Genomic DNA, 17,145 nt, shown 5'->3' with positions numbered 1-17,145 from the left:
CATGCTTCACACAACAGTCTGGATGGTATGCTTCTTTGGGGTTTCTCCACACCTTAACTTTCCTGGATGTGGGAAAGACAGTGAAGGTGGACTCATCAGAGAACAATATGTTTCACATTGTTCACCGCCTAAGGCTGATGTTTGGCAATGCCATGATGGGTAACCAAAGGTTTGGCAAGAGCAGCCTGGCCATGTACATTGACCCTGTGTGGCTCCACAGGAGAGTTGAGTGGCCAACTACGGACAATTTAGCCTACTCAGTTCACCTGTACCGCATGTCTTTGGACTGTGGGGGAAACCACTTTACTCACTATAACTCACTATACCAAATACGATAGAAAATTATGTTATATATGTAGTTCATAGGCAAAATTTCCACTTCTAGAAATGTATTGGGGCCCCACAGATGTCCTGGGTCCCTAAGCGGCCGCTTACCTTGCTTATTGGTTAAATCCGCCCCTGCTCGGTTGTAGCTAGTGGTTATTTGAGTTACTGTTGCCTTTCTATCAGCTGGAACCAGTCTGGTCATTCTCCTCTGACCTCTGGCATCAGCAAGGTATTTGCGCCCACAGAACTGCCACTCACTGGATATTTTGTCTTTTTCAGACCATTCTCTGCAAACCCTAGAGATGGTTATGCGTGAAAATAACAATAGATCAGCAGTTTCTGAAATACTCAGACCAGCCCGTCTGGCACCAACAACCATGCTACATTCAGTCACTTAAATCACCTTTCTTCCCCATTCTGATGCTTGGTTTGAACTGCAGCAGATCGTCTGGACCATTTCTACATGCCTAAATGCATTGAGGTGCTGTCATGTGATTGGCTGATTAGAAATTTGCCTTAACGAGCAGTTGGACAGGTGTACCTATTAAAGTGGCCGGCGAGTGTATATAGCTAAATTAACTTTATATAATCAGGCAAAGTATGTATGAACATACCTCTAAAACCTTCAGAATATAAATCTGAATAAAACTATTGAATTTGGTGTAAGTGCTGCTGAAGTGGAGATTTATTATGGCTAATTATTTAATAAAGATTTATAGAGGATCAAAAGCCCAAATTTTCAAAATTGATAGAGTCATGGATGTTTTTGCCTCCAGTGTCTTGTCTTAAGTCCTTTAATTATAAAACTTTTTTTTTTTTTATTTCAAGTCAAAAATTAATCACAACAAAGGACAAAAGTTCAATGTTTTGGATGTAAATCTGTATTTATGTCGAGGTTAACATTCAAATACAAACAGACAAAGCTGATGATGAACAAACACAGCGGACATGAACTGGAAAAAGATTAGACAGCGTGTGGAAACAAACATCTCTGAAAACTGCTCATTTTATCTCTCCTAACATCCTGTTATCCAGGACCGACCCACACTTGCACTCATTAAACATCATCTTTTTAATATGAAAAATATCAGTTATATTCAATGGCTTAAAAAATATGCTTAGTGTGTAAAACTATATCTGTACAGCATCAATAAATTCAAAGGATGATTTTACTTCACTTAGTAAAAATAACAAATATCTTTCCGTTTCCAGACCCCAGCTCTTTAAAATGCACTTCATGATTAGAAAAAGAGTTATCACATGGTTTAGCAACAATACGCACCATTTCTTTGAAAGCTTCATTACATGATATTCAATAGCTCAGTGTTTTGTGAGGAAATGTACTCTCTCTAAAGTGTATGTTTCAAACATACCTGGCACCCAGATATTTTGGGCTGTGACAATATCTAGCAACAAATCTATGTTTTTTCTAACTCTAAAGCTAAAGCTTGTTTAATTTTGGTCCTCAACTTTTTAAGTTAAAGACTCCATTTCATTTACATGACAGACACAGAACAACACAAGTGTGTCCATTTTGTAGAAAGACTCGTACAGGAGCAAAATTTACACACGTTCCTCTGGAGTAGCAGATGTGTAGGCCTGTCACAATAATTCATATATTGTATTGATTTATCATGCAATACACTGATATACAGTAGACAACATTCATTTTTCTTCGGCTAAATCCCCTTGTTTATCAGTTGTCACCACAGTGGAATGAACCGCCAACTTATCCAGCATATGTTTTACACAGCGAATGCATTTCCAGCTGCAACCCAGTACTGGGAAACTCCCTTAAACACTCATTCACACACATACACAACGGCCAACTCAATTTATTCAATTCACCTATAGCGCACGTCTTTGAACTGTGACTTAGAACATGCAAACAGAAATGTCAACTGACCCAGCAGGGGCTTGAACCAGTGACCTTCTTACTGTGAGGTGACAGTGCTAAACACTGAGCCACTGTGCCGCCCAGTAGCCAAGATTTAAACTAAAACCTTTCTTCAAATTTGCTCTAAAACATCTTCACAACACCCATATTATCTTATCAACTTCAAATTTCAAAGTATGAGACTTGCCCACAGAAAAACCCATGTGTGGCCCAAAGGGTAAAATATTTTAGGGGCCTGCATGTGTTGTTCTGTGGGATTGTCCTGCCCACAGTAAACCCACAGTGAGCCCACACTGGCATGTTTGCTGGGAATGCTGATTACTGTTTATCATTCATTGTGTTTACATAAAATTGAACATCACCAACATGTTAGCTGATTGCACAACCTGTCGTCAAGCGAGCTCAGGAGTATCCTTTAGAAACAATGCAAACATTTTCACATTTTCCTGAACAATACTGAAGGTTTGGAAGTAGTTATTCAAACCTGCACTTCACTTCCAGAAAATGTGACGTGTTATATTAATATTAATGTTAAATCCATTTTCCAAAGACATTTACATCGTACGTCACCAGTTTACTTACTTTTCAACATCTAATTACACCATTCAAATAAGATAATTTACCCAAAAATGTAATTTCTGCCATGATTTACTCATCGTTAACTTGTTTCTTGTGGCCTGTACCATGAAGCCAGATTAGCTGTTTAGCCAGTTAAATTTCAGTTTAGTTTGCACCAATCTTAGGTTTTAGGGACCATGAATGTAGCTCAGCTGTAATGTAGATGAATGTAGCTGTTGCTTGTTGCCATGGGAACTAACCTGCTCCTAAAAGTGAAATGAAAAAAAATTAAAATTCTATCATTTACTAACACATTGTTTTAAACCCGTGGCCTCTAACACGAATCCAGATTAGCTGGTTAGCCAGTTAAGTTGCACCAATCTTGGGTTTTAGGTATCATGAAGGTAGCTCAGCTTTAATTGCTCTTCGTTACCATGGTAAATTATGTTTCAAGTTTAAGCTGCTCTAAAAATTAAATAAAAAAATCTAAATTCTGTCATCATTTACTTATCATCAAATAGTTTCAAGCTTGTGGCCTGTACCATGAATCCAGATTAGCTAGTTAGACAGTTAAGTTTCGGTTAAGTTTAACACAACCTCACCGCAACTTTAGTGGCTAATCCATATGAATATGTACAATCTCATTTGTATAATTTAGTATGATTTGCTCATTTAGATGCGGGGTTAGGTGCCACGCCTTCTTTTTAAAATCATACAATTTTGTACGACTGAACTCGTACAAATTAGCCACTGAATGGACAAAACATAAAATAGTTATGTTATCTTATGAGATCAGTCTGTTTAGTTCGCACTTATCTTGGGTTTTAGGTATCAATAAAGTAGCTCGGATTTAATCGCTTTTTGTTGTCATGGTAACTTATACTTCAAGGCTAACCTGCTCTAAAAGTGAAATGAACTTGTTTCAAACCTTTGACTACTACCATGGATCCAGATTGGCTGGTTAGCCAGTTATGTCTTGGTTTAGTTTGCACTAATCTTGGGTTTTAGATACCATGAAGGTAGCTCAGATTTAATTGCTCTTTGTTACCATGGTAACTTACAAGGCTAACCAGCTCCTTTTTAAAATCATACATTTGTGTGCGACTGAACTCAACGAATTAGCTACTAAACTGACACAACTTAAAATAGTTACATTTCCTTGTGAGATCAGGCTGTTTAGTTTGCACCAATGTTGGGTTTTAGGTACCATGTAAGTACCTCAGCTTTAATCGATTTTGTTGCCAACCTGTTCTGGGGGCTAACTCAGGATTGGTGTAAACTAAACTGGCTAACTAGCTAATCTGGCTTCATGGTATGACTGGCTTTACTGTTTGAGTTTCCTTCTCTGGTTGAACACAAAGGAAACCATACTGAAGAATGCTAAAAAAACAGCCTTTGACATCTATAGTATTATTTTATAGTATTTATCATTCCTACTATAGATGTCGATTACTGCTTTTCCCCAACAGATATTCTTCAAGATTATTTGTTTTGTGGTCAACAGAGACAGAAACTCATAAAAGTTTAAAACCACTTGAGTGTGCGCAAATGTTGAGGAAATTAAAAATTTTTGGGTGAACCATCCCTTTAAGAATGAAATGCTTTTGTCCCCTGAAAGTGTATATTATCATGCTGTTGTATAATCATTATTTAACCACTGGCCTTATCACGTATCGCAATACTTTCTGTGACAATACGCCGGCAGCTAGCTCTCTGCAACTCTCGCATGGTCCCCCACTGAAGCTAAGCAGGGCTGCACCTGGATGGGAGACCACATGGGAAAGCTAGGTTGCTGCTGGAAGGGGTGTTAGTGAGACCAGCAGGGGGCGTGCAACATGCGGTCTGTGTGGGTCCTAATGCCCCAATATATTGATAGGGACTCAATACTGCTCAGTGAGTGCTGTCTTTCGGATGAGACTCTTTCCTGACTCACTGTGGTTGTTAAATGTCCCAAATATTTTTCAAAATAGTTTAACCTTCGAAAAATAGTTTAACCCTGGCATCCTGGCCAAATCTGCCCACTGGCCTCTGTCCATCATGGCCTCCTAACCATCCCCATATCAAAATTGGCTTCATCACCCTGTCTCCTCTCCTCCAATCAGCTGGTGTTTGGTGTGCAGTCTAGCACAATATGGCTGCTGTCGAGTCATCCAGGTGGATGCTGCACACTGTATATATATATATATATATATATATATATATATATATATATATATATATATATATCCTTGCACAACAGAAATGATTTATCATGACAGGCCTAGAGATGTGAAATAAGAATTACCCCAAAATATATCAAATGCAGACATTAAATAAAGCGAGAGAGTTCATTTGTGATGTTTCCAGTACATTAAATGCATTCAAGACCTTCTTCAAGTGTAGCGAGTCCCTAAATATTCCTTTACTCCTGCATTTCTGCGAACAAATATGTAGCAGATTGATCGTCAAACAATGCAATGGCTTGCTCATGAACTCAGTAAATGTAAGCATTGCATAAAAGACACAACAAGACAAGCATAAGGCCACAAAATTGAACACATAAAATTAAAACCACGTAAAAAAAGCGCATCCGTCAGTGCTGCATACACACACGCACGCACGCACGCGCACACACACACACACACACACACACAAGGGACAAGTGTGTGTTGAAGAACACAAATGAACATCCAGGAAAGCCTGCAGAAGTCTATTTTCTCTCTTTACATTCAGGATGTGCGTTATAAGAGAAGTGTTATTTGAGGAGTTTTTTGGCTGTGTTTTGTTTCTTGTTCTGCCAGAGGTGGCTATAGATGGTGATGGCGTCCACACTCGCCGACATGGTCTTGGCGGGGATTTTGCTGAACTGCTTCTTATCCGAGCTGTATTTGTAGAGGTTTTCGATCATTTTGGGTGTGATGGTCTTGGGCCCGATGCCAGCCAGCTTGTTCATCTCCTCCGCTTCAGGATAGTAGGTGTACAGAGAGCGAAACTGGCAGCCAGTGTCTCGAAACAAAATCAGGAAGTTGTTGGCTTCGGTTTTCTCCATTTCCTGGGTGGGAAATGATAACAAACATCCATAGAAATTTGAAATCATTTGTTATTACTCTTCAGGGTTTTAAAGACAGTCTAGGGGCAGTATTTTAACGATCTACTGTAGGCACAAAGTCTTAAGCACATGGCGCAAAAGCAATAAGAGCATGTCCGAATCCACTTTTGCTATTTTAAGGATGGAAAAATACGCTCTGTGCCCCGGCGCATGGTCTAGCAAGGTTGTGCTTATTCTCTTAATGAGTTATGAGTGTGTTTTGAGCATAACATGCATTAACCCAATCAGAATCTCATCTCACATTCGCTTTAAGAGTCAGTTGCATTGTGCAAAGGCACGTTGGCCTATTTTAAATGTTGATCCATACCTCTACCTTAAGAAAATCAAGAATAATTTAAATAAGAATTATTTAACCATTTATAGGGCAAAACACTATAAATAGTAACTTAATTTACTTTTTTATATTTACAATATAATACTGATAACTAGGGGTGTCACGATTTAGATTTTTAATCGATTTTTAATCAAAATCGATAAAAATTTATGCTCAATTTCGATTATCGAATCAAAAAATAGAATCATCGATGCTGCCACGCCCCCATGTCACTTCAGCTTGGCTTGCCAAGCGGGACAAAAAAACAGGCTTGTTGAAGTGCTTGTTAAACTGCAGAAGCAGGAGACCCGTCTACAGAACTTAAACCCTCTCCTCTTTCAATGAAGTCGCCAGTGTGTAAGCATTTTGGATTTCCAGTGAGTTATTTTGACAACATTCGTGTTCTCGACAAAAAAAAACACAGTTTTGCAAGCTCTGCTATGTACATATTACGTACGGTTCGTCCGATAGACAACACCGGCATCGCGATCCTCCGCCCGCCCCCGTTGCAAATCTGCTCGCGAAAAGTACACACTCAGGCCCTGTTTACACTGTCTTTGTTTTTAAATGGCATTTTAGAACGACAATGATTTAACATCCACAGTGGCGTGTGGCATTTCTGAGCAGCCCTCCTTCCTCTCTACCTCTGAAAATGCACATCACGTGACCAAACAGACGCACACACAGCCATGCGCTCGAGACAGCAGGTCCAGGCAGTCAGAGGACTGCTTCAATCTTTCACTCACTTGTACTTAGTCATTTTAGCGAACACCTCAGATACTGTTGGCTGGTTCCTGTTGGTTGTGCGTCTTTTTTACCAACGCCATTATAACGACACAGATCACTGCCTATTCACGAGTCCCGCAGAAAAAGTGATTGGCAGGTGGTAATTATGTGTGTATCTTGCCTTTATTCATTTACTGTATGATTTGTTTATGGGTAAAACAAAGACCATGCAGGTCAGGTAGTTTAAACGGTGGGCTACAAATAATTCATTGGTCATTAATGAATTAATTATTCATAATCGAAAATCGGATCGAATCGTGCCTTTAGAATCGAAAATGTAATCGAATCGAGGATTTGGAGGATCGTGACACCCTTACTAATAACAGTAAAAATAATAATAAGTTTAAGTCATAATAGATCTAAGGTGACCTCCAGGATCTTGTTCTTCTGTCCCTCGTTGACGCGGCCCGCAAGGCAGCAGTGCGCCAGTGCGTTCTGGATAATGTATTTATTTGATTTCGCACTGGGCTCCTTGTACAACTTTGGCCCTGCAGAAGAAAAGACATGAGAATTAGAGAAACCATCAAACCTTTGTGAGCAGACTAATAAGGAGGGTCAAGGTTTGGACATTTAGTAGCGTGCAAAATAAAAGTTGAACTTTTTTCAGATGGAATATAATAGGTTCATATAATACTGCAGGACTGTCATCTTACCTGTGTATTCTGTGTTAGATGCTGCAGATGATGTTGATTCCAGCTCCCAGTTTTCCCCGTTTCCACTAACAGAAGGACAGGGTGACAGAAAGCCCTCTGCAGACTCCGGCCTGACAATGAACACACACACACACACACTCACAATAAACAGATCTGAAATACTCATTTAACTGTTGAGCTTTTATTGCTGCTGGAAAATGTAACCATAAAGCTGCAAAATTATTAGAAAATAGTAAGCATAAATCCACATGTGATGCCAGAAAGCTGTGATGCAAAAATCACAGAAGCAAAGGATGAATGGAGCAGAAATATTGTACTTATTGCATTGTTTAATTATGCCTCCCTATTTACAATGTACACAATATTCTTAAGGTCTCCAAACCACCAGGGGGCCCCATTTGTTCTCAAACTATGTAATGAATAGAATTGAATAGTTTTAACATTTAAAATTTAAAGTTTTAGTCCTCTTATTTTTTTTGCTTTTCAAAAAATTGTGAAAAGATGAGACTGTCTAAGCCAAATGTTATGCGATAGAAGCATTTACGTACCAGCCATTTATTAAATATCAGCCAATGCACTCCAATGATATGGTAAGGGTTATAATCTAATTAATACATATTTAACCCATTTTAACTTTATTAAAAGTGCATAGGTTAAGTGATTGATATTGTTGGTTTGCATTGAGTCATACTTCTGACTTTCATTTTCAAACCATTTGCTGGTTATTTTATTTTCAAGATCTGCTGCTGCTTTCAGTAGTATGGCAATAAATATAATGTAAAATGGTATTTAACTCACATCGTTAGCATTTAACACTGAATGATGCACATAATCTAAACCCGAGGTAATCAGGTTGCGTGTTGTGGCACCACGTTGCATGTAGCAAGGACATGGTTTTGAGTTGTTTTCAAAATAGTGCAAAGCAGTATCTAAGTTCAATGTAGTCTGCGTTTAAAAAATAATTTTGTGTTTACTGTGTAAAATTAATTAATTAATTCATTAATTGTATATATATATATATATATATATATACACACACACACACACACACACACACACACACACACACACACACACACACACACACACACACACACACACACACACACACACACACACACACACACACACACACACACAGTTGAAGTCAGAATTATTAGCCCCCCTGAATTTTTTTATATTTTTTCCCCAATTTCTGTTTAACGGAGAGCAGATTTTTTTTTCAACACATTTCTAAACATAATAGTTTTAGTAACTCATTTTTAATAACTGATTTATTTTATCTTTGCCATGATGACAGCAAATTATATTTTACTAGATATTTTTCAAAACACTTCTATAAAGCTTAGTCACATTTAAAGGCTTAACTAGGTTTATCAGGTCGACTAGGCAGGTTAGGGTAATTAGGCAAGAAATTGTATAACGATGGTTTGTTCTGTAGACTATCAAGAAAAAATTTGCTTAAAGAGGCTAATAATATTGTCCTTAAAATGACTTTTAAAAAATTAAAAACTGCTTTTATTCTAGCCAAAACAAAACAAATAAGACTTTTTCTAGAAGAAAGAATATTATCAGACACAGTACTGTGAAAATGTCCTTGCTTTGTTAAGCATCATTTGGAAAATATAAAAAAAAGAGAAAAATTAGAAGGGGGCTAATAATTCTGACTTCAACTGTATGTATATATATATATATATATACACATACATACATACATACATACATACATACATACATACATACATACACACACACACACACACACACACACACACACACACACACACACACACACACACACACACACACACACACACACACACACACACACACACACACAGTTGAAGTCAGAATTATTAATCCCACCTTGAATTTTTTTCTTCTTTTTAAAATATTTTTTAAATGATGTTTAACAGAGCAAGGAAATATTATGTCGGATAATATTTTTTCCATCTAGAGAAAGTCTTATTTGTTTTATTTTGGCGAGAATAAAAGCAGCTTTTAATTTTTTAAAAGCCATTGTAAGGACAATATTATTAGCCTCTTTAATCTATATTTTTTATAGCCTACAAAACAAACCATCGTTATACAATAACTTGGCTAATTACCCTAACCTGCCTAGTTAACTTAATGAACCTAGTTGAGCCTTTAAATGTCACTTTAAGCTGTATAGAAGTGTCTTGAAAAATATCTAGTCTAATATTAATATAGAAAAAAATCAGTTATTAGAAATTAATTCCTAAAATTAATATGTTTAGAAATGTGTTGAAAAAATATTCTCTCCCTTAAACAGTATTTGGGGGAAAAATAAACAGGGGAGCTGATAATTCAGGGGGCTAATAATTCTGATTTCAACTGTATATATAAGCCGAAAAGATGATCTAGGCACAAAGTTTAAAGCGCATAGTGCAAAAGCATTAAGGGCATGTCCAAATCCACTTTTGATATTTTAATGATGGAAAATTACAGTTTGTGCCCTGGTGGATGATCTAACAGGGTTGTGCTTATTCTCATAACTGGCTGTGTTTTGAGAATAAACCAATCAGAGTCTCATCTCCTATTCCCTTTAAGAGTCAGTTGCGCTGCTCCATGGCACATTTGCTATTTACATGGCAGACATTGTAAGTGGAAAAACTTAACGCTTCACTAGTGAGAAAACAGTTAAACAGAGCATCTGCAGCGCAAGGATAAAGAATGAGCCTCCTCCAATCAGCCTCTTTACTTTCTCTCTTTCGTGGATAAGGAAACAGTGTTGTACGCACTTCACTGAAGACATCCATTAGCCTACATAATTAATTTAGTTTGTTAGGCTCAAAGATTTATTTCTAAATTTAGTTCTAATTTCCAGCAAATTAATAAAGTATGGTCAAAAACCATACTGGAGTTATAGTTTTGGAGTTATATCCAAACGCACGTCCTATTTTTTTGCCCAAGATGGTCCAAAACCCCACTGGTGGCCAAATGTAAGCTTGTTTTTAATAAAACAAATATAAATATGAATATAATAAGTAATACTAATGATATTATACAAAAGCCAACTGTCAAGGATAACTGACAAATGCCGCCCGACATAAAGGAGGCACAGAGGCAGTGGTTTTTATATTTATGTAATATTTTAATCCTTCAATTCTTTTTCATTTGTAAAGATATTTGTGTATTGCTGTACATCCTGTGTGTCTTAAGCATTGTGTAAGCACTTAAGGTGCACAGCTAGCGCACTCTGCGCTGGACTTTAGACCTGCTTTCAGCTGGTCTATTGCAGTCTATTTTAGTTACTCAAAATAGTAATGCGCCAACAATGCACCTTAACACACCTCTTTTTTAGACAGCACACCCACGAGTCCACAAAGTAGCGCAAATGGATTTGCTATTTAAACAATGTGGTGCAAAACGTAAATAATTATGGTTGCACAGGTCTGAAAATAGCGATAAATCGAGCCAAACACGTCTTGTGCCTTATTACGCCGGGTGTATGATAGGGCCCTATATCTTTAATTTTGAGGTGAACTATACCTTTAAAACACAATGCTAAATTGAGTCTCAAACAACTGCTAAAAGATGAGCTGTTTTTTGCAAAAAATAATAAGAAAGCCAACAACAAACAGCAAAATAAATAAATAAATTACGTAAGCAAGAACGGCAAAGCTGTACGATGTCCCATTGATAGTTTTATCACATAAATGATTCCAAAGTGATGACTACACAACAGCTGATCAACGGGTGCAGTGATCTGTAAAAAGCGAATGAGTTTGTCCATCACTGAAGCTGGAATGACAGTGATCAGCCCTTGTGAGCTGATGATATGAATGTGATGCCGTCCGCAAACTGACCTTCCCTTTCTCCCTTTAGGAGAGCTCAGAAAGAAACACAGACTACCAGGAGACAGTCTGCTGCCTCTGAGCAACCAGCACAGAGAAAACACACACACCACACACACACAGTGTTAGGAACTTAGGACCTAGTACTGATTAATATAACAACTCAATAGGTCTCAGTAGAAACTGTCATTGTACTTGAATGATATTTTACAGTAAATTAGCCACAGTCTTACCTGGATGTTCTCTTATCTGATTGGATGCTCTCATTGTCTGCTAAGTTCAGGGAGGCGAGTGATATGCTGGACACAGAATATCCACGAGGACGTGACCCTGGACACATAAAGACACAATTTTATGCATAATCATATACACATTTTTCCTGTTTTTAGCCTGCTGTGGCAAATATTCATACTTTTTTAAGTGTAAAGTTTTAATAGAGTTAAAAAAAAGATGTACCCACATCTAAATTAATAGTTCTTATAAACAGAACAAAACTTTGCAAATGCTTCATACACAAAATGTGCAATATTTGTTAAATTAAATTTGCAATTATTTTTTAAATATACAGTGTAAAAATAATTGTAAAAATTGTCTATATATACTTGTGTGTGTGTGTGTGTGTGTTTATATATATATATATATATATATATATATATATATATATATATATATATATATATATATATATATATATATATACACAGTTGAAGTCAGAATTATTAGCCCCCCTGAAATATTAGCACCCGTTTATTTTTTCCCTAATTTCGGTTTAGCAGAGATTTTTTCAACACGTTGGGAAATGTTTACAAAAGAAAAAAAAAAATCAAAGGGGGGCTAATAATTCTGATCTCAACTGTATATACTAAACATACTGTTTCAGTAAACAATGATTCTTTGAGCCCATGTCTAAAATGCAATTTACATGTTTTAATGCATTAAAATTGTATAATAGTATTTAATGTAATAGAACATTACACTACTACATCAAATAATTATGATTTAAAATATTAAAATACAGTTGAAGTCAGAATTATTAGCCCCCCTTTGTTTTTTTCTTTTTTAAATATTTCCCAAACGATGTTTAACAAAGTATAGACATTTTCAAATTATGTCTGATAATGTTTTTTCTTCTGTTATATTTAGGCTAGAATAAAATCAGTTTTTATTTTTTTAAAAACCATTTTAAGGACAATATCATTAGCCCCTTTAAGCTAATTTTATTTTCGATTGTCTACAGAACAAACCATCGTTATACAATAGCTTGCTTAATTACTCTAACTTGCCTAACCTAATTAACCTAGATAAGCCTTTAAATGTCACTTTAAGCTGTATAGAAGTGTCTTAAAAAATATCTAGTCAAATATTATCTACTGTCATCATGGCAAAGATAAAATAAATCAGTTATTATAGATGAGTTTTGAATCTCTCCGTTTAACAGAAATTGGGGAAAAAATAAACAGGGGGGCTAATAATTTTGACTTCAGCTGTTGGTAAAAATAGTTTAAAACTACACAAATTCAATATTGTCTTTAGCAGGTTTAAAATGTCATCGACAATACCCAGATAGCAGGTAGTAATTGGCCCGAGCTCGGCTGCCCTTCGGCACCTCCGGCTCCGAGTGCGGCCTGCAGCTCGCTCGCACGCATGCGTTTGTGATGTGGAATTTATTCTGATCACGTTTATTTAAAAATAAGTTTGTCTTTATACTTCTGCAATTTTATATTTATATATTTTTTTGGATATTATTATTAGTATTTTAATGTTTTATTAAAAGATGTTTCTTCAGAATTTGGCAGTTCTTTTTACAATTTTAACTTGTACATTTTACGGATTGTCATTGGTATTCGTAAGATGTTTCTTGCTATATCTTAAATTGGTTTCTATATTCAGGTTTCTATAAAATTTAGCTGTTTTAAGATGTGTCTTGAACAATATTTTAATTCAAGTCTATTGGGAAAACAGGGTTGTTTTAAAAACTTCTTTGTATGTGTGCAAATTCAGATTTTTTCTTTGAAATCTTCCTGTGTGTCTTTCTTGTGTAGTTTTATTGTTGTTTTAATATTGATGTTCTTGTGCATTACAAAATAATTTAATAAATTTTAGTACTATTGTTTTCTTGCAATCAATAAATGTTTATCATTCATTTATTTTGTCCTTTGGTTGATTATTTTCGTTATAGGATATGTATGCTGTGTGCATTTTATTCAAAGGTTAAACGCAGCGCCTACACTTTGTGTTGACATTATAGCCTGCGTTTTCTGTTATATAAATTCAAATGGTTGTAATACTGTAACTGCCCATGATTTAATGCACTCGCCTTGCTTGCCATAATTGGAGTCACCACAGGAGGGCGCTCTAGACTAATAGGATTTAAGTGAGACAAAGCAGAGTAAGAGCAATTAACGTTTGTTCACGAGCTAACAGGTACAGCTCGGAAGAATGCCTTGAGCTTTTAGTGTCCCTTTGGCAAGCAGAGCGAGGTATGTTTTGTTTATTGTTTGATTTATTTGGAAAATGTTAGATGTTTTGTAAATGTTTGTTGTTTATTTTTCTATGTTGTTTGTTTGTTTTCTCTAGTTTTACGGTGCTTTTGGTGCCATTGGTCTTTTGATGCTTCGATGTATACAACAAAGAACTGAGAAAATGACGATTTATGTGATGAACTTTATTGCATCCAAGTAAACCATTTTAAATGCACCCGTCAAAAACTCTCTGCCTATTTATTGAAAGCTGAATGGCTGCTACAGTAAAACTCGCTCTGCTTGCCGAAAGGACACTAAAAGCTCAAGGCATTCTTCCAAGCTGTACCTGTTAGCTCGTGAACAAATGTGAATTGCTCTTACTCTGCTTTGTCTCACTTAAATCCTATTAGGCAAGAGCGCCCTCCTGTGGTGACTCCAATTATGGCAAGCAAAGCGAGTGTATTAAATCATGGGCAGTTCAAATACCATGTATCAAGTACCAATTTGTTTCCAAAAGGTTTTATATCAAGGTATATAAAGACTGAGTCGCGCCAGCTCCGGGCCGCAGCACACATTACTCTCGGGCCGATTCTGGCTCTTGCTCTGGCCTGAGTGCGGCAACCGGAGTCGGGCCGAGGGGTAAGTCTCCGGCAGGCGAGAATCTGGCCCGAGTGTATTTTGCTATCTGGGTACTGTCATGCACACTAGCAGCTTATAATGTACTATACTGTGTATTTATAAAGCACATTTATTGTGTAAGGCCATACAACTAAAGTGCTTCACAATCATGAGGGGGGTCTCTCCACACCACCACTAGTGTGCAGCATCCACTTGGATGATGTGACGGCAGCCACAGGACAACAACACCAGTGCGCTCACAACAAACCAGCAATAGATGGAGTGGAGAGATGGTGATAGAGCCAATTGGATAGGAATGATTGGGAGGCCATGATGGGTAAGGGCTAAGAGAGAGATTTTGCCCAGGACACCGGGGTTGCACCTCTACTCCTTTATTAGTAATGCCTTGATATTTTTAATGACCTCAGAGATCTAAGACCTCGGTTTAACATCTCATCTGAAAGCTTGTATTGGTGTTGTACCTGTGGCTGTCCTTGCTGGAGGTTTTGGAGACTCCATGATGTCTCTATGCATAGATTTGGGCCGTGGCTTCTTCTGCTTGGCTCCAGAAGGACTGGGCTTAATGACACTGTCCATGTCCTCCATCAGTTTTAGCTGCTTCCTCCTCATATGCTCATGTTTTATGTACTCCCGTCTCGCCTTCTCGTCCTCCTTCTTCTGACGTTCCTCTTCCACTTTCATTCTGAATCAAGGATCCAGCAAATATGCACAGGTTTAATTGTGTAAGTTTAATGACACAGTAACATGTGTTAATGTTGGGCAGTGTAAGTTCTACTAACAAGAAGTGTGGATGAACAGGTTTAGCTTTTAAAATGACCTGTGGTCTGTCTGTCATCAATAACAAATGTTCAAAAAAAATAATACTAATATTTCATTAACTCCAATAATTACAATTACATTTTTTGTATTCTGATATTTGGCACCAGTTTATCAGGATGGGAAAATGTAGTTTTCTTTGACTCATTGGACAGAAATGGTACTTTATTTGCAAATGTTTTTTGTAATATTCCAGCTTAATTAAAATTTTTAGATGAAAAGATGGCTGATGACTGTTAAAAATGTTTTTTTTAAACTAATTAAACTTTAAATTACATTTAAATTACAAATTACAATACATACCTCCATTTTGCATTTTCAAAACGTAGTCTTTAAAGGGCACCTATTTTATCCCTTTTTGAAGATTGAGGATAAGTCTTTAGTGTCTCCAAAATGTGTTAGCTCAAAAAACCCATCAGATTATTTATTATGCCTTTCTGAATCAGGGAAATTTGAGCTGTTATGGCAGTGTAGCTGTTACTGTTGTCAGTAACTTTAATGCAAATGAGCTGGTTCTTCCCCGGTTACTGTTCTTAAGTGGTTAAACTCATGTTCAGGGGCGAGGCAGTGGCACAGTGCTGTCGCCTCACAGCAAGAAGGTTGCTAGGTCGCTGATTCGAACCTCAGCTCAGTTGGCGTTTCTGTGTGGAGTTTGCATGGAGTTTCCTCCGGGTGCTCCAGTTTCCCCCATAGTCCAAAGACATGCGGTACAGGTGAATTGGGTAGGCTAAATTGTCCGTAGTGTATGAGTGTGTGTGTGAATGTGTCTGTGGATGTTTCCCAGAGATGGGTTGCGGCTGGAAGGGCATCCGCTGAGTAAAAAACTTGCAGGATAAGTTGGCGGTTCATTCCGCTGTGGCGACCCCGGATTAATAAAGGGACTAAGCTGACAAAAAAATGAATGACTCATGTTCAGTTCAGCGCTTCCCTGAAGCGCACCTGTCAATCATTCTTCATTCATTCATAATTCAAATTGCGTTAGAAAAACTTTTTAAAAGATGATCGGTTCCTGTTAGTTTAAATAATCCATGGAGAAATGCATTTAGTTTTGCATTAAATGGATTCATTTTGACCTGCAGCAAGGAGCTTGTTGCTGTTTCTAAATCCTGTTGCGCTATCAGCAGATCGCATCAGCAACACTGGAGTAGAAAGGGGTAATTCCCACACAAAGTAGGCCTACCTGAAACTTTAAATTAAAAAAGGCTCAATAATACATTGGACAGATCCTTAGTGCACCTATTTCTTCCCCTTGTGCTGATAATTACTAAAAAATTAAAAAACGAAAAAAATTTTATCCGATTAAATAGAGTCGGGCCGACATCTCTCATAATTCCGATAAGTAACTCAAACTGTCGGTCGACAAATGCAGATTTGGGTTTTTGCGCATCTCTGTTAACGCATATGCGCCGTTAGCGTGTGAATGCCTGCCGAATGTGCACGCCTAGATGAGTGACACGTGCACGCGAGACTGTCAGTTAATGGGTTGTCTGCTGTCGTGTCGCTTGTGATTTCAAGAGGCATGGCTTTGAAACACAGTCCCTCCCTGACGTCCAAAGCTAATATGCTATCCGATTAGCATTTTGGCAGATCACCTACTGCACCTTTAAGTAAAACTGGCCTCAGACGGTTTGGTTTGCTTTGCGTCAAACCTGCAGTAAAATATCAAGCTTTGCTAAAAGGCAGGTTATTTTACCAACAATTAGGGTTAAAAGTGGTAGAAAATAGTGGTTTACAGCAAGCATCATGTTTTTAGTTAGATTGTGCCATCTGTCATGAATAGTAGGCTTA

At 37.3% G+C, this 17,145-nt stretch overlaps 2 protein-coding genes across 14 annotated transcripts in view; both read right to left on the bottom strand.

Moving 5' to 3' along the window:
• Positions 1-773, bottom strand: part of wdr47a (WD repeat domain 47a) — a 44,451-nt gene extending 43,678 nt beyond the window's left edge. The window contains exons 1-2 of the mRNA XM_087241327.1: positions 731-773; positions 436-623 (exon numbers count right to left, since the gene is read on the bottom strand). The gene's annotated coding sequence lies outside the window, so the exon portion shown is untranslated. The remainder of the gene's footprint in view (positions 1-435; positions 624-730) is intronic.
• A 412-nt stretch (positions 774-1,185) lies between these two features.
• camsap2b (calmodulin regulated spectrin-associated protein family, member 2b) overlaps positions 1,186-17,145 on the bottom strand; it is a 112,248-nt gene continuing 96,288 nt past the window's right edge. For 6 of the 13 annotated variants that reach the window (XM_087241284.1, XM_087241285.1, XM_087241286.1 and 3 more), the window contains exons 14-18: positions 15,003-15,223; positions 11,674-11,770; positions 7,623-7,732; positions 7,339-7,457; positions 1,186-5,813 (exon numbers count right to left, since the gene is read on the bottom strand). In XM_087241284.1, the coding sequence (XP_087097410.1) occupies positions 5,517-5,813; positions 7,339-7,457; positions 7,623-7,732; positions 11,674-11,770; positions 15,003-15,223 (844 nt within the window). In that variant the 3' untranslated portion in view covers positions 1,186-5,516. Of the gene's footprint in view, positions 5,814-7,338; positions 7,458-7,622; positions 7,733-11,452; positions 11,519-11,673; positions 11,771-15,002; positions 15,224-17,145 lie in introns of all 13 variants that reach the window. The other 7 variants (XR_015478870.1, XR_015478871.1, XR_015478873.1 and 4 more) reach the window with 4 other exon arrangements.

Source organism: Danio rerio, chromosome 2, assembly GCF_052040795.2.
Source record: "Danio rerio strain M-AB ecotype USA chromosome 2, GRCz13ab, whole genome shotgun sequence".
Classification (NCBI taxonomy): domain Eukaryota; kingdom Metazoa; phylum Chordata; class Actinopteri; order Cypriniformes; family Danionidae; genus Danio; species Danio rerio.
Note: the sequence above shows the minus strand (reverse complement) of the source record. Positions and strands in the feature narration are given on the sequence as shown.